The 20,228-nt window shown below is 44.1% G+C and overlaps 2 protein-coding genes across 7 annotated transcripts in view; one reads left to right on the plus strand and one right to left on the minus strand.

Moving 5' to 3' along the window:
• The window catches only part of LOC139812140 (netrin-1), a 198,669-nt gene extending 185,863 nt beyond the window's left edge, over positions 1 to 12,806 (minus strand). The window contains exon 1 of the mRNA XM_071776762.1: positions 10,683 to 12,806. Coding sequence (XP_071632863.1) covers positions 10,683 to 12,054 — 1,372 coding nt within the window. The 5' untranslated portion in view covers positions 12,055 to 12,806. The remainder of the gene's footprint in view (positions 1 to 10,682) is intronic.
• LOC139812141 (uncharacterized) overlaps positions 1 to 19,729 on the plus strand; it is a 203,423-nt gene extending 183,694 nt beyond the window's left edge. For all 6 annotated transcript variants that reach the window (XR_011731813.1, XM_071776764.1, XM_071776765.1 and 3 more), the window contains one exon: positions 18,217 to 19,729. Coding sequence is in view for 5 of the 6 variants with exons in the window: in XM_071776764.1 (XP_071632865.1) it covers positions 18,217 to 18,274 (58 nt within the window). In the remaining variant the exon portion in view is untranslated. The remainder of the gene's footprint in view (positions 1 to 18,216) is intronic.
• Positions 19,730 to 20,228: the final 499 nt, after the last annotated feature.

The following is a 20,228-nucleotide window of genomic DNA, read 5'->3' on the forward strand; positions in this document are numbered from 1 at the left end:
ACCGCGGAACGGAGTTGGAGTCGGTCAGAATTCCTTCGAGAACCTCGCAGACATGTTGTCTGCGGCGGACAGTGTGCTTGGCGACACCCTATTACGGTCCGACTCGTTTGAAGTCAATTAAGTTCGACCACAGTTCAATACTCTCGTCTTTCGTCTCTGTTTTAGAAATGGAAAGGAGCAGTTTTAGGAAAAAAAAATAGATCATTAAACGATTATTATATTGAACTTGTTAATTTGCAAAATTGAAGAAAGTAAAAAGAAGACAAACGGTAAAAAGCTATTTCTCCTATATCATCTTAATCGAAATAATTAAAAATTCTATAAGTAGAGAATTTGATCACAAAAATGTCTTATTATAGTACATACATAATTCATCAGAATTTTATTTAAACTTGATATTATAGTCCTCGAGAATTTTTGGGGAGCATTTTAAAGGGCACACTTATGAAAAGTTAGCGATTTTGTTTATGAAATACAAGCTTCGATACCTTGTAAGTATCGAAGTATCGAGCTGCATCTCCATGCATGAGAGGGAACCATTCATTTCGCGGTACACAGAGGACTCCCATTCATGCAGAACACGTCGCCCTCGCGCCGCGGGGAAGAATAATCGACGAAGGGGGCAGGGAACGGTCGACCGGCTGTGGGCAGGAGGTGGAGGACGAACGCGGCGGCAGGCGGCTATTCGCGGCATCGAAACGAGGCTCGACCGTCCTCGAGAATTCGATGTTCCTTGGCGGGAAAAAGAGGCGTCGAAGAGCGAAAACGATCTATCATGTCGGCTTCGGCGCAGCGCCGTGCAGCGAAACAAGTCTCGGTGAAGCTCGAACACGCCACGGGAGAATTCTCGAAACCGGGGATTAAAGCGTAGAGAGCTCCCTTAATGACGTCTAAACGTGGGAGAAGTTATAAAAATTATGTTTGACCCGTTGTTTTAAATATTCTCTTGTTCCAACCTGGAATTCTTTGTGCGCAACTACACTGAGAAAAAAAATTGTTAATCCCAAGAAACATATTTAATATCCGATACGTTCAACTAAACATTTTAGTTAGTTAACTAAATATTAGTTGTTTCAACAATTTATTTAGTTTCTTTAATCAAGAATTAATTAATTCAACTACTGTTTAGTTAACTAACTAAAATGTTTAGTTGAACGTATCGGACTAAATATTTATTAGGATTAATAAATTTTTTTCTCAGTGTAGAAAATGTATAACTACAATTAAATAAAGATATCTTTAAAAACCAAATAAAGTCAGATTATTTATATTTTTGTATTATTAAAATCATTTATAAATTACATGTGTACTCGCGCGTGATAAAACGTAACAAAATTTAAATAAGTGAATAGATAAACGCAAAATAATAAAAATTTCTTTTTTTCTTATATCATGACATTTTTTATACTTTTTTGCGGAATATTAATCATTATTATAATACAGTATTCAAAAGAATAATGATATAAAAAAATGATATACACTTTCCTACTTTAAATCTACAAATATTTGCTAAGCATTACTCCCATCCAACTCTGTCTTCATAGTCCAAAGAATCATATAAATTCAAGATGCGAAGGAAGTTTCATGCTCAGCTAACAATTGTTAGATAACTTACACGACAGTTCTACGAATGCGATATCCTCGCATTTGTAACCGGCGTGATCGCGCGGGCCACGATTTTTCGTACAAATTTGCAGTCTCGCAGCCGCGGGAACGCTTTTTGTAGTCAGTGTCGGCGCCGACAACGAAACCCCCCTGAGCCCCGCCGCAAGAAGTCTCCAATTTAAAATGTAAATTGCGCCGGATATTTGGTGTATCGCGTTGCGCGACGCGCGCTTGCGAAATGGCCGCGAAATTAAAACGTAATTTAATTCCCTCTTCGCCCTGCCTACACCCCGTCCCCGTCCTTCTCTCGCTCATTCCCTCCTCCCGTCTCTCTTTCTCCTCCCCGCTTCTTTCCCTCTTCTTCTCTCGCTCTCGTGAGCTCTTTATCCGCACTCGTCTCGATCCCGCTCCGCTCTCTCGACGAGAGAGAGAGAGAGAGAGAGAGAGAGAGAGAGAGAGAGAGAGAGAGAGAGAGAGAGAGCGTCTCCTTCTTCTCTCCATCCCTTTCCTGTAAGTGGATTTTGGAACGCGGATTATCGTTTCTGCAGCGCGAAAAAGCCAACTTCTGCTTTTCGAGAGACTTCTTGCTCTCAAGAGGAACCTCAAGGGATCCGAACGCGAGCGTAAAAGTGTCGTTCGCGTCGCCCGAAAGAGAGAAAGAGAGAGAGAGCATTCGCAAACTCATTCCACAATATGTTCAACCGTGTCGCGATCTCCCTTACTTAAAAGAAGAAAAAAAAGCTCGAAATTAAGAAATTTTCGCCGACGTTATCGCCGTGTAAATCGCGACGTGACTAAGAGCAAGAGGTAACTGACGGATACACGTTTAAGAAGATCCCCCGATGCAATTAGTAGAGCAAAGTGCACAAAGGCGGTAGTCAGCAATACTGGCTGCTGCTGGCGAAACACCGGCAGCGACCTGTTTTGTAATCTCGCGGTATCCACTTTACCGTCCTCCTCCTCCTCCCGCGCCTCTCGCTGCCGTTCCTCTCTTTTTCAAGAGGAGTCGCGATACGAAGGAGCTAGAAGGGTGAGGACTCGCCACATCGCCATCTCCCTTTCAGCTTTTTTGCCTCGGCTCGGCCCCGCGTCCGCACTCCGCAGCGAACGCAACGTGCACTCCTGGCGAGCACTCGCGGCGGACGGCCATCACCATAGCGACCGCTTAATTGGAAAAGGATCCCCGTAATAAAATCGTCGAGTGCCCCCGCGCCGCGACGTGGAACAAATTCGCATAACTTCCCGCGAGGAGGAGCGCGATGAATGTCAGAGAGCTCAGGAGGGCGGGAGAGGACGCGAAGACAACGGGGGCCCACCCACGTTCCCCGCAGCTTCTTCCCGTCCGGACCCGATTATCGCGTGAAAACGGATCGACCTTTTTGTGCTTGTGCTAAAGTGCTCGCGATCGAGACGGAAGATGTGCAGTTTTATACCCGGTACAGACTGGAGGAAGTACGTTGAATAAAATGGAAGATTAGTTGCGTTATATATATATGTTTGTTCGTTAATTCATATATATTACCGCAGATCAATGATGAATGAAAAGTGAGCAGTAAATCTAGATAAGAATATAAATCTTAGGCTTTACGTATAAAAAATTAGAAATATGTAATATTTCACACACAAGTTGATATCCAAAAACGATCCTTTTATTAATCAACTTTTAAAAAATTATTAATAAAAAAGTCACATTTGCTGTCGCTCTCATCGATATATAACACGAAAATCCGGAAGTACATCATTCTCGTCCCTTCTAAATCCGACTTATATCACGTCATATTACGTCATCGTACGCCTTAATTCGCGACTAAATAAAATGCGTAAGAGGAGCGATAAATTCCCGTAATTGCCGTTTACATGGACTTCACGTGGACATTCCGCGGAGATATCCGCCCATATCGCTCTCCGACCGCAAAGGCACCGTGACGCAAATAACGTCCTAAAACGCGTTGTAAAATCTTGCGTACAATACGCTCACCCGAGGGGGGGCACCTGACATCGCAAAAAACGCCGTAAAATCGCCATCGAGGTCGGCTTAATGTCGCGGGAGTCCGAGGGTTCTCATATACGGAGGGACGAGAAAGAGAGAGAGAGAGAGAGAGAGAGAGAGAGAGGGGGGGGGAGGAGGAAAGGGGGAAGAAAAGCACACGCGGTCTGGCTGCACCCGTCGCGCCGTGCCGTGCGTGTAACTGCACGAGTCGCATAAACGTGCCCCCGAGAACATAACTCATTGCGGTAAACGGGCGCCGCGGCACGCCGCGTCAAATTAACGCCGCGCGCCTCGAGAGCGAGCCTTATACGTTACGGAGAGAAACCGGCCGGTGTATATGCCTAAACTACCTCGCATCCCCGTTTGTATTAAGTTAACATCACCGCGCGAAGGAAAATTACGGCTATCGCAAAATTTAGTGCCGTTTGTGCGTTAATTAATCGCTCCATTAGAGTTGCCCCATGTAGTTGCTAGGCTTCTGGTATTAAATTCAGACGAACTCAGACTAAAGTGTCGAGCTTCCGCACGTATATGAAACTTGCACGCATGCAGCCAGAAGAACAATCGATATAGAGTGTCAGGTATCGTCAATCAATCGTGAATGAAGCTTTTCAGAATTCTCGAATAAGCCTTACACATTCTGATTCTTTTGTGCGTATACTAGTTGATCAAAGTTTCTTCTTATTTAACCAAAGTTAATTTCTCCTATTCATCGACACATAAATTTATCTATATTTATTAAATTTATTTATGTAAAATTTATTTGTTACACTAAAATTTTATTCACACTTTTTGTTCTATGTAAAAAAGGTATATAGAGAGCAGTCAATAAATTCAATATAACAATATAATATTGTCTGAAACTTATGTTAATAAGTTAAAAATGAGTTATATTAAAATCATTATAATAATTAATAAGTGCAAGAATACAATAAATTCTTTTGTACTCTTGAAATAAAACAAAGATTAAAATGCTTCATTTTAAATAGCTAGAAAAAGAAGAAGGTAGAAAATATTCTGCATATAATGGGAATCGAGCTTGTCACAAGATACATTACAGAGGCAACTATAATCGACTGTCGATTTTTCCCATGAGTTTGTCGAGACCAGTTAAAGCTATCATTTCTGCTATCATGTTTGTTCTACGCGGGGTTGTTGGAGGAACGATCAATGTAATGAAGTGCGTTATAGTGAAACGCTAGTACGACCGTAAAGGTATATTTTATTAACGCTTCACAGCCGATATAAAAGTGTTACAATCTCACGGAGACGTAATTAGATTTCGTAATTCCGACGTGAGCACGCGGCCCCATTTCTTTCGTTAGGGCTCTAGCAAGGTATTAATCATCCTAACGTAGCTCTTCCATGCTTTATAGTATCGTACGATAAACAATTGCTTCAAATTGAATAGCTTTTTAACCGGAGCATCGCTCTCGCCTCTTATTATCTTAACTGAACTGCTTAAAAGATAATTGTTGCGTGCAATCGTTCCTAAGTAGCGGTCCCATTTTCAATTATCTTCATTCCATTGCCAATTACGCCCACTCGCGAAATTACTCCTGCTATAGTTTCCCATCGAACGTATCATGAAAAATCGTTAAATGGAACATTATTGTAATTTTGTTTCCAACGAATACAATTTTCTTCGCGACAAGAGATGTGTCAAGATATCTTTTAACTACTGCTACTCAAAAATATCTAAAAGTATACTATATATAATACTATAAAAGATTATAAATTTTTCTCCTTCAATAATTTTAAATTATCCGTTTCACTTTTTTCCCCTATTGTTCTAGTTATACACAAAGAGAAACAGCCACCTTATATCTTGCCAAATATCTCTCCGATTATTGTGAATTGGGAAAATGGCCGATCGCGGGTTATCAATCCTTTATATCGAAAATACGAAGCGATCGACGGTTCATCAAGTATGTGCCACTTCGCGCAATTTTGTACGGAGAGAAATTACCTGGCTCGCGGCACGTATTAATTAATAGGTAGCGTTTTTTCTTTCGATATACAACGTGAAACGAGTCAATCAAAGATAACCGATATCCGGGGAGTGAAAGGGGGAGGTACGGAGAGAATGCCGACCCCGAGCTCGAATTGGCGCCAGATCGCGCGCAGTTTCTCTCGTGTCTGAAATTAATTAACCGCGGTAATTAATGGTGACATTTCTTCGTATACGTAACACGCCGTAACGCGGTGAGATTTTTTATTTAGCGCGCGGTTGACGTTTCGCACGCACGCATGCACGCACGTATATACTTACGTGGGATATATATCGGCGGCGAAACGAAGGGGAAACGGAAAACGTTTTGCGCGCGATAATCCGGGCAGACGCGTCTGTAGGGGAGATGCAAATACTTCTGACAGGGATGGACTGAAATTACCGGCTCGAAAAACAAGGGCTGGCGATATAATTGTTTTATCTGATAGATTAATTTTCGCGTTCCCAGGACTCCCAGGAGAATGATATCACTAACACCAATAGAATTATTATACTGTGAAATTATAAAAAATGTCTCTTTACAAAGATCGTCCGTATATTAAAGGAAATTCAATTGCTAAAATGCATTACTCGACGTGGTATTCCCGTATATCTTGTCCCAATGGATTATTCCAACTTTTATTCGCCTGAAATAAACGAGTTCGAACTGAGTTTAATACGAATTCTTCAATCTAAATATTATGCATTTCGCACGTGCAAACAAGCCGCATCGATTCGACTTCTATTTAGTATCGGTTAATTACTCAGGCGCAAACCGGGAGTTTTTCGATTTGCGCCAGAATAACATAGGGAACATCGATACGCCGCGTTCGCAAACACATTCCGCGCTTTACGCGAACTTTCTTCGTGAAATTCACTGAAAAAATAGTACGCTCGCGTACTTTGATTATTAATCGACTTAATCAAAGTTACTAACATTTTTCCACGATGTACATATGTATGCTCGTCCTTTCGAAGCGGGCGGATCGACCGACGATTATCTACACGCGTGAAAGCGCAATGTCGAAGTGGCGCGAGAGAATTATTGTACGATGAAGGAGAATCGGCTCGCGCGACAATCTGCGGGAATTCCACGCGCGGGGTAATCTGCTCACGGATGACCGATCGCGTCGAAACGCGTAGCCGGAACCGATCGACGCGGAGAATGGTCGACTCGATCGTTCGAAAGTGGCGTATCACAATTATTTTCGCACGATTATTGTCTCCTGATGGCCAATTTCGCATTTTGCACAACGCGCGACATAGCTGTCGCCACAATTAATTGCCTGGATTCGCGTTTTCTAATCGTAGTTATCGTTGAACCAACACAATTCACTGTTTCGCCCTTTTCCCGCGATTTCCAATTGCGGAAAGCGCGTTGCGTTAACTAATGCGGAGAGCGGTTAGTTATGGTTCCCCGCGAGTCATTTATTTAATTAATTTGAATCAGAAACGGATCAAATATTTTGAATTGGCGATTATATTTGATTAAATGTAAACTCTAATTTTCTCAGCTTATTTGCCCTTCGAAAACAGACACCGAAATATGAATGCCTTGACTTCGTGACTATATCGCAATATTCTTTCATTCTGTCAATATCATTTTTAATTTCCGAAAGAAAACAAAATAGCTCACGGAACATAATTTAATATCAACTAAATTATGCTTCATACGATATCGATTAAAAATCTGTTTCTCTGACGCGATCTGTCAGCTGATTCGCTGCGAATTAATTCTTTATAAACTTTGCGGAATAAAGTTATAAAAACAGAAAGCGCGCGCGTATGAACACATATTTGTAATTGGATGTCTCATTTCGGGAATTAATTTAGAACCAGCGAATCTTGGACAAACAATAATTGCCGGAAGGAAAAAATCTCGAACTAATCGCGAAATTGAAATTCAGCTGCAGCGCAAAAAGAATCGTGCTCGCTGATAACGACGAGAACCGCAGCTCCCGCGGGCGCTTCCTTTATCGCGCTCTCTCTTGCCCGCGCGCGGTCCAGGCAGCGTGTCTCTCGAAAATAAACAAGGGTGCTCCTTCGCGATCGCCGATCCAATTAAATCCGATTACATTTTTCGCCGCGATGCGGCCCACCCCCCTCCCGTCCCGCCCAGCCTGCAAAAAATCCGGACCGCGGGACGCGCGTGCGGGGGGCCGCGCGAGCACTGGTGGCGTCCCTTATCGATTCGAAACGATTTTAGAGGGTGGTTTTACCCTCCGACGTTTTTGATTTCGGCTACGCGGCCTCTCCGCGATACCGGGACTCCGGGGCAACGCTTCGCCGCTTCGAATTAAGGGGTGAGCCTCGAGAGTACGAGAGCCTAACCCCGGGATCGTTCCGAGGAGAGACAGAGCGCTGGGTGCAGGGAGAAGGATGGCAGAGGGAGGAAAGGGGGGACCGGAGGGGACGAATAGACAAGAAGGGACGCGGAATCGAGCGAGAGTCTCTTCTCGGTGTTTATTTTTTACTTCTCGAAAGAGCCATACGCGCGCGCCGGATGCGCACCCCACGGTCCCCCCCGATCCCAAATTCAATAAATATGGCCCCGTGTTGAATAACGGGCGTTGGATACGCCCGGCGTTCCTGGAGAGAGAGAGAGACTCGTGATATGAGATTATTGCCGTAGCCTTGAAATCCGCGACGAATCGGGAGGAAGCAACATTCGCGGAGAGAGAAAAAAGAAAACGCGAATTGACGTGTCTGCGCTAACAAGGGCTGAAACGCGGGCTTTGCGGATACAAAGAGAAACCCCTGTAACGGAATATTTATCGAATTCGCCATACGAATAATGAAATTGTAAAGGTTCACTGGCTTCGTTTAAAGCCTACCGCGTTTTCCGCCCGAGAGATCTCGCATTGAGCTGAGCGTTCAAAAGTTGCGAGAAAGTAATGTTCAATTAAATTTTCTGCTGGAAAGAAAACTGACTACGATATAGTGAAAAAGCATGACGATATTTCTAAGTCACTTTGTATCTCGACGGCAGAATATTGAGTGATTTGTTGAATATTGACAGACTTCGTGTTGGCATCGCTGGAGAGATTAATGGGGAGAGAAACTCGGAAGTTATAATACCCTGCACATCACACACGTACGTGCACAGTCAAGTGTTAAATAAAATATGCGTTTGTTTTATGGAAAGTATCCTCTGTCCGTTAAAAAATTTTAATTATGCCGCGCGAGATCGTAAAATTAGAAACGCATCGGGGATATCGCGCGGCAGAGATTACTTTTCACGGGACGGAATTACGGAAAAATGACGACGAAGCGAAAATAGGGCGCGAGGCTGCCGGGCAAAAAATTAGTTACCATGATATTGCAATCGTAAAGTGATAGATACCCAGTTTAATATATGCATTGCAATCTCTCCTCACTGCTACACGGTCAAAAGTGATACACGCTGCCCCGGAAGTTACAACGGATTAGCCAGCTTCAGAGTCGGCTGCACTTCCGTCCATTTAATTTTGCAATCGTAAACACGATATACTCAGATATTTAGTCCGCTACAAACATGGCAATTCCAATAGGAATATTGGATCAGCTAATGTTGTTCTAGCTCTATATCTCGATTTAATATCAAGTCCACCCCCTATATTAAAATCGAATGCATTGAACTGTATGTGAAGGAGAGCAAAGTAAAATATCTTAATTAAGTCGTGTGACATATCTATTGAAATTTGTTTTATATATCGCGTCTGTATTATAAATATAAATAATGCCAATTCAAATTTTTCAATTGATGCCATCTGTATCAGATAGTGTTTTTTAATTCGTACGCAACAAGATTGCACATTAATTTAAACAGAGAGCTTTTCTTAAAACTTCTAACAGAGTAATATCATATAGGCAATAAATTGTGATGAAACAGTATTTTAAGGAACAATGTTCGACGGAACAGTTACGAGACATCACCGTATCCATGTGTGTCCAGCGTATCATACTTCACCTAATACACACAGTGGTATAATTGGATACATATTGCGTTAATGTACTGCGTGCCCTAATTCCCGTAACAATGGTATTATTATGGTCAATTTATACGCGCAATGGCACAACAGGACATTGGTATATCTATCAATCATTCGCAGAATCTCGTAGTATCCGCTTTCATTGCGGAACTCGCATATACGCATATCTTCAATACACATAATTCTGCTTACATTAGCTTTACCCTCCCCCCCCCTCTCTCTCTTTCTCGTTCTGATCGTAATTACCAAAATCCATGTAACCCAACTCAGACTTCTCGAAAATGCATCCGTACTCGCACACACAAATCCCCATTCTGTCTCGAGATCAAATTGCAGTTATACATCACACGGTTTGAATAATCGTTATAGTATCCGAGCTCGCCTAACTTCAATTTGGGGCTTATTACTCAACAAGAGGCCAACCGACGCATTTTGGTAAAACGATTTATCAGGATGAAATATCTTGGTCTTTTTATTTAACAAAATAATTATGTTGTGGAGATATTTTGTGCGCTTTGAGTTACTTTTCAGCTCGTGTAACCAAAATTCAAATTGAAATATAAATCGAGCTGACCAGATATCTAATATAAAAATAAAATGTTGCATTTAATGACGCTGTTTAATTACGGTTTCAAATTTTAATTGTTTGACCTAGTAGTACGTAGAACAATATTGAGTTACATATTCTGTCCACTTAATTTAAATATATACCAAGAGTGACACTTTGTCGCATGTTGGTGTGCAAATGCATTAAGAAAGGTGATAAAGAGAGGACGAAGAATAACAAGCATATGCTAATGTTTTAGATATCAAATATCGCAAAGACATCCATTAGACTTTATCGCGAACATAACATGTGCAGCCAGAGATCAAAGATGCTAATTTTTAGCTCATTATGTCCATTTCTATGAATGTAGATCAATTTTAATCCCGGCTTAACTTACTATCCTTTTTCTGACTCTTAGAACTAGAAAGAGATGAAAAATAAACCGGGATTGAAGTTAATCTGCATCGGTAGAAATGTATGTACATTAATCATCGCGGCCTAAATTGAATCTTCACGGCACAAGCGTGGAAATTCCAATAATTAATTCGGAGTATAACGGAATTTATGTTCGGCACGAACCTTTGCACTCGTTGGCGTCCCTGGCGGTGGCCCTGGCCCACGGCCGGTCGAAGTGGAAGGGCCGGCATCGCTCGCAGTCCCTGCCGGCGGTGTTGTGCCTGCACTCGCAGACGACCTCGCCGTCCTTGCCGGGGATGCAGCGCGCCGCGTGTCCGTTGCACTTGCACCTGCCGCCCACGGCGAAGTCCGAGACCGCGTAGTGGTGGGCCATGGTGGCGGTGGCGATCGGGCCCAGGCCGTTCATCGCCACGCTGGCGAGCGTGGTCGTGGTCGAGGAGACGGTGACCGGCACGAAGCCCATGTCGCGTACCGCGGCGTCGATCGCGTCGTTGGACTGCATCTCTTGGGGCGCGATCACCTGATGGACCGACGGCAGGGCCGTCACCAGGGGATCCTGGCCGTGCAGGATCGCGTTCTTCTGGCTCTTGAGTCGTTCCTCGCGCTCGCGTTCCCGCTTCGTCATCTCCTCCAGCCCGATCGCCGCCACGTGATGCTCCTCGCCGTTGAGCGACGACGATCCCTGGTCCGGGCCCGACGGCATGTGCAGCCGGTTGAACACCACCCGGATATCGGTGGCGGTCACCCAGTCCTGCAGCACCGGCGAGTTGTCGAAGTCGGCGGCGGACGGTCGGCCCTCCAGGGTGCTGAAGGCGATCCTGCCGACCGGGCCGAGGCCGTCGCCGCCTGTGTAACGGTGACTGTCGGTGCACCGGGCCTCCTGCTCGTTCGCCTTGGTGATGGTGGCGCGATTCGGCCTGCCGTAGACCCGGCGGCACTGCGACGAGTAGAACTGAAACGGCTGCCAGGTCTTGCCGTAGTCCATCGACTTGTAGATCGCGATCGAATCGGGCTTGGCGGCGCGCGGGCAGAACTGCAGGCTGACGTACGTAAGCTCGTACTTCTTGCCGAGGGAGAGGGTCAGGGTGACGTTGTCGGGCGGCGCCGAGAAGCTCTGCGAGCTGACGAGCGGCTCGCTGCGCCAGCAGGTGACGTTGTTCGGGTTGTTCAGGTCGGTCAGATAGCTCGCGGGGAAGCGTCGCCGGGGCGTGCTGTCGTCGCACACGTGGCAGTGGCCGATGCCGGTGGTGCCGCCGGGCTCGTCGGTGACGTCGCAGTAGCGGGTGGGCCCGCCGGTGCCGCACGTGGACGACGCCTCGACGGTCGCGCCGAACGCCGCGTTCACGAAATCGGGGATGCACCGGCGCGGCCGGTCCTCGTCGTAGCACGGGTCGCTCGGGTTCTGCTGGCTCGAGAACATCTTGGTGTAGATCTCGCCGCGGGCCGGCTGCAGCGGCAGCAACAGCAGCAGCAGCTGCCCGGACAGGATCGTCGCGAGGACGACCCACGGCCGGAAGGACCGTTTCTCCGCCATCCTGCACCGCTGGCGAACTGCCCGCTCCGATCCTTCTTCCGTTCTTCGTGCTTCTCCGGCAGATATCCGCGCGCGGTTTGCGGTACGGGTGTCGTTGGCGGTTCAACGCGACCCTGACGATCACGAGAAGCTTCACTCACCTCTTCCCCGTCTTCCCTCCTGCTCTCTTTACTCTCCCCTCTACGGAAAGGGGCAACTGAGATGCGATCTCGGTCCTAGGCCTCGCTCCGCGTCATGTTGAAATCGAGGCGCAATTTAATTTTCCGTTGTACTTCTCTGTGTCTCGCTGAAACCCGTCTCTCTGTCACTCACGGCTCACATTATATTGGCACTGGCCAAGTTAGAATACTTGGAACGCGACACGATGATGAATCTAAAACCATACGTTTAGTCTCGCGGAATAAGATAAACGCACAGTTCACACTGAAACCGGACCCGTCCGAGGAGCCGCCTGACTCACCACTTCGAAAGTTTATTTATTTGTTTATTTTTTTTCGCACTCAGACAGACTCGCGGAATATCACCCTCGCTACGATCTCGAGAGAACGCGTCTCGTTTCCCCGAACGGCGCGAAACGAGTTCCGTGGCCGCGCAAAAGCGAAGGAGGAAATCGGCTGCGATCGGGAACGAACGCGCCGGCGGAAACGACCGGCGATAAAACAAACCCTACCTCGACAGCGGCTCGCCGCTAACTGAAACGCCGTCCTCGCACGATGCGCATCCGAACTCCGAACTGCCGCGAGTCCCTCTCCGGTCGCGGGCTCCCCGCTCCCCGCAGCACCCGATGCGTGTTACCCCCTTCTTGCCCCGCCCCCCTCTACTCCTTTCGTCTCCGTTCGACCAACGACGCGTCACTCTCTCGCTCGCACACGCTTGCGAGAGATCGCGCGGGCCAATCGGACGAGACATTGTCCCCCCTCCCCCTCCACTCCGCAGTATGCGAGACTGGTCCATGGATCGTGGATCCAAGCGCGGAGGGATGCCGCGCGCGTGCTACGATGGACCAGAAACGCACAGAAACGTTGGACTGGCCCCGAGGGTGCTTCCCTCGAGGGACAGCACGTGATTTTTCTTGTTTCCTTTATTTCGCCCGCGTTTCGGCGGCTTCAAACGTTAACCTGTTGGCTCGTTTGGGTTTGGGATTTCGTTGCTTTTGAATTGGTACGAGGTTCTAATTGAGAAAACAGAGAGACGGCTGTGAAGTGGCTAATGAATATAATGACGTTATAAAATACTCGGGCAATTTATGATTATTCTAATGTGTAGAATATATGTGACAGGTTTTTCACGCACGTAGAAATACTTCTCGTTGCATTTTGAGAAGAATATTTCTCGTATTCCTTTATTTAATGATTTATTTAACGGACTACTCCGAGATAGGTCGCATTTTTGAGAGAATTTTATGTATAATGATAACAAAAAACGATATTTTCCTTTACAATTTCCAAAAATTGTTTACTCATCTGGTTTTATACAGTTATCTCTTACGCTTGTACAGAAGATCTTGAAGTACTTTTCCATGATTAAGATTTGTATATATGTATGACGCGTTATATTACGTTAATCTCCTATATCGTCTTTATTACTGGATAGCGCATGTTCGCGTTAGTTTGTCTATTTGCTACTGCATAGTGCATAGCGTGTACATTAGTTTGTCTTCGCCCGTTCCGTCGTCGTCGTCGTCTCTATATACCCAGGCATAATATTGCTCGATGTAATCCACTTCCATTTACATTGCGACCTACCTCCGAATATTGTCTCCATTGATTAATTTGAGTAATGTCTTGATTAACCGAATCTAGTTAACGATTTATCTTGCATTTCTGTGCTGCAATTTAATTATATAAGGTGCAGTTAAAACGCAAAACCTCGTGTAATAAGGATATATGTATCATATACCTGCAACATCATAATGTGTAACATCATAAAGATGCAAATAGGCTGTCGACAACTACTGAATAATTAATGCAAATGACCGATTGAATAATAAGCAGATACATATTCAATTGGAAATACGATATATCCCGAACGTCAAAATGCATTCGATAAGCAGAAATGATTTCCCCTAAAATGATACGATTGGACTGTTCTTTTTTTTCTCGTGATTTTTTTAAGGTTTCAACATACAAAATATTTTGATATCTATGATTTCAATTCAGGCTTCTCTTGAAGTCTTTAAAGTCCATTTAAAATTGACCAAAGACTAAGATATTCCTTGGAGCTTAAAATTGTCAAAATTCTTCTCTTGCTTATAAATTCTTGTGCGGTAAATTATTGACATCCTAACACATTTCAGATGAGAAAGTATTATTTCTCATCTATTCTCGACTATACGATTGCCTGTTCAAGAAATATGAGACATATCGTGAATATTGCTAATCAAGGTAGAGACGCGAAGCGGCAATCGATGAAGCAATCGAACGTTGCTCGTCAATGGGACATGTTCATTCAAGGAATCAACCGCCGCGAGCGGATCGTAAAGAATCGCTCGCTTCTCTACCTTTCTGGCTGCGAGAGGCAGATCTCGGAGGAGTTTATCAGCGGATTATTTCACGGCGGCGATCCCCGTGGGCGAGGGGGTTCCTCTTCCGTCGATTTTGTCGAGAGAGGAACCCGGTCCGCCTGCGTGCTGAGGCTTATAGAGCGAGTTCTCTGCCGCTCGATTGGTCGGCGCCGTCGAATTGGCGGTCGAGGAAGAAAAAACGAAAAAGAGAAAAGGCGGGCGAGGATCAGCGGGAGAGAGAAAGGGAGGGAGGAAGGAAGAGGAAAGCCGACCGTGGAGAGGGACGGAGAGTGAATGGGGACTGGGGAGAGGAGAGCAACGTGTCTGTTGCCGTCACGCGAACTCTCCTGTTGGACCGCAATGTGGAAAGGCCTCGTTGGCCCCCGTCCGACTTGACAGCTCGAAATCTGGTATCGGATACGATAAATATAGGTCCTGGGGAATTAAGTCAGAGCCGCGGATCTCTCCGCGGCGAGCGTGAATCCGGTTGTGATCTAAAGTATCCGTTGTGTGTGGGTTTTTTCTCCCTGATGCGAGAGAGCCACGCAGTTTCGGAGCAGCCTCCTTTTTAATAGCGGTGATTCTCTAGCGTTGGTAGAGTGATAACCATGCCTTCAGCACCTCTTCGCGCGACTGCTCGTGTATTTTTAGAAATAATATTTCCGAGATGGAAGATTGCCTGCGTTAGAATTAAGGTGACGTCCGCTAATTATTCTGCTTGTCAATTATGCTGTATCTATGCAGTCAATTTATGTACGAGAATTATTTTAAATTCTTACCGCATTCTTCTTTGATATCGGTCATTATGGAAAAATATATGCGAATAGAAATATTAAGAAATATGTATGGTATTAAATTTCTACAGTTAAGTGTTAATATAAATTTTACTTTAATGAAATCTTGATTTGCAAAATTACGGACGACCGTACAACGCTCAATCATTTTTTAATTCGATATTTGACTCGAAAAAGATCGCTTCCATCTTCAACGGGGAATATCGAATCAAGTTTAAGTCTGTAAAAGTATCAAGCATATATCTAGATCTATGCTAAATACGCGCTTTTGTAAAGTGTGAGGTCCAAAGTGCCGAGTACAAACGCGTCGTCGGCGCGACATGTACTCGCGCGAGATGAAAGGCGCGAGATGAAAACGAAGGGCACCGTTTAAAGGCGCCCTGCAGTCTAACAGAAGGCGTTTACGCGCGCCAAAAGACTGCCCCGTTCTCCGGCAGGCAAAATATCCAAACGCTCCGTACACCAGAAGCGGACGCACATAAGAAACATAATTATGGGCGTTCGGACGCAGGTGGTGGCTGGAATGCTTTTCACAGGGCGCTACCTCGTCGCGTTAAAAACGCGCTCTTCTTTCGGCGGCCTCTCGCCTTCGCATTCAACGTCGGAAATCGGGGGAAGCTTATTTAGGACGTTACACACGAGAGCGCGCATCCTCGCACGCAACGGAATATTTCGCGACTGAAGTCACTAAAGTAACAATTACGCTTAATAATGTAACGACCGACAAGAGGATCTCTCATTCGCATTTTTTATCACAATGCTCGACGTTTTTCTTTCGAGGCACATTGCCATTTGCGATAGAGGAAGATCACCTCGGTTCAAATGTCACGCAATTCCACAAACGCGATGCACTTGCAATTAGTATCTTATAAGTGTGGAAGCGATATTACTATTAAGCGAACTACGCATTTTCTTTGACATGTTTATAGATGTTGGAAACTGGATTAAAACGTGTAACGGACATTCGCGCGTGTGGAGATATTAATAATTTTTTTAATTGAAAACCCGGTTTCGACTCGGCTTCGCATTTTACGAGTACTCGTACGTTCTTACTGCGCTATACGCTATACGCCGTGAAACGCGGAAGAATACCAGGAAGTGCGAGAAGCGTTATTTACGTTTGTTCCTCCGTGATATTTATAGCAACTATAGCAACTGTGTACGAAGACGTGCGACGCGATACAAAATTACACGTATAGATTATAAGTTTTTACAGCCGATTTCGCACCAACCGTTGTACAAATCATGCGGTGTAAATGCGCGCGTAAAACTCCGTGCAATATTTTTCGCTCTAATCGCCCGTGTCGTTGGGCAACATATGTAAATCGTATATAGGTTGTCGATCCGAAAATAGCGACATCGACCGCAATGTCATATTCCTTGTAAAAATAACGCGAATACTGTTTTCAGGTCGATCAATACGATCTTTCGATTAATTATTCATTTAGTCCGACTGACGGATCAACGAATTTTTACGAGGCCGGAGATTACCATCGTTACCATCTATTCATTATACTCGCGAAATGAGAGCTTTAATCCTTGGAGTATGTATTATTTTATAGTGTAACTCTGAATATTCTCTGATTTTAAAAAATTTTCTAACGATTCTGAAAAATCTCTATTTTTTATTTTTCATTAGATCGTGGCCAATACAAATCATACCTAATCATTATTGTCTTGTTTTCTATTAGAAATGCAAAGTTATATCCTAGCAAATTAATGAGTATCAGTATGTCCGTTAGCAAATGCAAATGAGTTTGCGTTTCTCTCGGGTCTCGCGACTGGTGTCTTTTTCGTTGCGTTGGCGATGTACCGCCTCGATCACGAATCCATATGTTCCATCGAAGCTCGGGGCGGACAAGAGAGGACGGCCACGGCGAGAGCGAGCGAACGAGCGGGTCCGGCGGCCACCACCGACGATGGACGGCATCCATTAATCGAATTAATGTAATCTGGAGGAGCGGCTGGACGGGCACGAAGCGGCCGTGATGACGTCCGCGGCTGCGGGCTTTTCGGCTTAGGTCTCTCGCCCTCGCGCGGATTAAAACTTGAAAACCGTCACTATCACCGTCGCCGCCGCTGACCGCGATCGCAATGTCCTCTCCTCCTGCTTGCGAGAGAGAAGGAGAGATATGAGGACACTCTTTCTCTCCGTGCTCCTTCCGCTTCAACGAAACGGCTCTTTCATGTCGCTTCCGTCGCGCCGAAGCCGTGTGCCGGTCCGGACAGCGGTTGGTCCCCGTTGAACACGCACGTTGTTATCAGTTTTCGCAGTGAAAGAAGTTTGCGGCATTGTGATTGCAATACAAATCGTCCTACTTATTTCTCAGAATGTATTTTATATAGATTGAGAGTTTAATCCGACAAGTTTTTTAAAATAAAAAACAAAGTTTTTAAGAAATACTTGTCTTTCAGTTTTCTAGTGAACAGAATTGTCATTTTATAAAACAGAATGATCACAAAATAAATTTCTCCACATGTAAAAATTCCTTATAATGAAGTAAAAATATACTTGATTTATGCACGATATCTGGACAATAAAAAATAAAATCACTTTAAAACGTAAGCTTTTTAATAAAATTTTCGATAATGAAATCGGTCTTTCATCAATAAAAATGTCGAGGTAGAAATACAGCTTGAATAATTACCGATAGGAAATGTAAGACAAAGCAAGACGTATACTTCGAAAGTTCTCAATCTCTCACGGGATTGAGAGAAAGATGTGAGAACAATAGAGTAAATTCGTGAATTCCTTGAACGAGTTCCCACGGAAATTCCGGGGCGCTGAAAGAACGCAGAAGGCGAACGATTCATCTTCCTCGGTTGATTAACGTATGTACATGATTGTTCCTTTTCTTTTTTCAGGCGGCGATCGGCGGCTTTCCTGAAACCGTCTATGGTCGGGCCAGCGCATCTTGCGTAATCCTCGGGAACGAGCAAAGTTCGTGCCGACATTCACGATTCTAGGATTAACCCCACGTGAAGTCGAAGAATTTATGACGTCCAAACGGGGCTACATGCAAATATTCCACGAACGGAGGGCCCCATCGAACGTCCCCTTTTTTTTAAGTGGAACTTTAATTTATGCCTGCGACGTCTCGAAACTAATAAAAAGATGACACGTTGCACAAAAAACTTGAGAGATATTTTGATATTATAAATTGGGTTAGTCACTCAATATATTCTGACTCAACTTGTTGAATGTTTGAGTGACTACTAAGAGAAATATTTAATAATAAAAATACTCTTTTAATTAAAATAGAACAGCTTTCCCATTATATATACATCGGTTATATCTTCTTTTTATTTTATCATGAAAAATTTTAATGTAGAATTTATTGATCTGTAATGTAATGCATTATTTTTTTCTATAAAACGACAGTTATATATCTTTTTCGTCTTTACTTTATATTTTAAGCGTTACAACTAAAATATAGAGTGCAGTGGAAATATCTAATATAACAACTGATTAAGTATACTCTTTCTTGTTAAATAAAATAGAACTGTTTCCCATTATATATACATCGGTTATATCTTCTTTTTATTTTATTATGAAAAATTTTTAATGTAGAATTTATTTATCTGTAATGTAAAATGCATTATTTCCTTCTATGAAACGACAGTTATATATCTTTTTCGTCTTTACTTTATATTTTAAGCGTTACAACTAAAATATAGAGCGCAGTGGAAATATCTAATATAACAACTGATTAAGTATACTCTTTCTTGTAATATATATCTTACCTGCTATTTTTAGCTATGAATAATTTATTTTCGCAAAAGTTGTCTCTCTTTCGATTATCCTTGTTACGAAAAAATCAATTTTTGAAGTTGAAAGTATATCTATATGCAAAAGGAGGGACACTGTAGATAACCGATTATCATATTGTGTTAAATATCAACCAAAGAGCTTGCATTATTTCTTTTGCTCGATAACGTCGGAAGGACATAAGGAGAAAAATCCGGGATACGCTAAGGAGATGTCCGGCGAGTTTGATCAAATAATTTATTAAACGTTCGCCATTTTATAGTAATTTACAATGTTACAAGACAACGGCGTGCGCCTACCACGTCGTTCACGATTTCTGCGCTTGGTCGCGAGATATTTACGTCGGTTGTCTGTGAAAAACACATTGCGGTTCTAAAACGCGGATCCGCGGCGGGACGAGCGAGCGAGCGACGAGAACCAAAAAAAAAAAATCCCCCGGTAGAATACGCCGTGCGAGGAACACGTACGGTGCGTCGTAGTGATAACTTCTTTTTCTTTCCTTTCTTTTTACGAAAGAGAGAAGCGGAAGTTACCGCTTTCCCTCGTGTGAAATCGCGCTCGTCCGCGCCGCGATCCGTTCGCCTCGCTTAATTCCCATATTTTTTTTTTCACTCTACGAAGCTTACAAATTACGTCTAAAAGTAGTATAGTATTTGTACGAAATATACCGTTGAAAGTAACGCGTGACACCTCGAGGAAGCACTCGACTGCCGGTGAAACGTTAATTTTTTTTTAATCGTGTTACGTGTAGAGAATCGTGGTCGCGCGACGACTAAATAATGTGGGAATATCGCTTCCGAAACTTCCAAAGTATAGCACCGCTAACGTTTTCTCGTACGGGATGGAGACGAGTTACATTACGAGTTTAATTCTCGTCGAATTTGAGAGCGAAAATGCGCGAAGTGTCAAGCTGCTTGGACACGGATGCGATGTTCATCGAATTTTTGCTCACCGCTCACGAATAAATTATTTGAAGGATGAAAATGCGTTATTGACGTTGTAGCTAATCTTTCGTAATCGTCGTTGCTTTGCTTGCCCTCATTTTTTTAACATGCCCCACACAGCACAGGATATCCTGAGGGACATTTGTGCATCCGCTGGATATCCA

This window comes from Temnothorax longispinosus, chromosome 4 (assembly GCF_030848805.1).
Source record: "Temnothorax longispinosus isolate EJ_2023e chromosome 4, Tlon_JGU_v1, whole genome shotgun sequence".
Taxonomy (NCBI): Eukaryota; Metazoa; Arthropoda; class Insecta; order Hymenoptera; family Formicidae; genus Temnothorax; species Temnothorax longispinosus.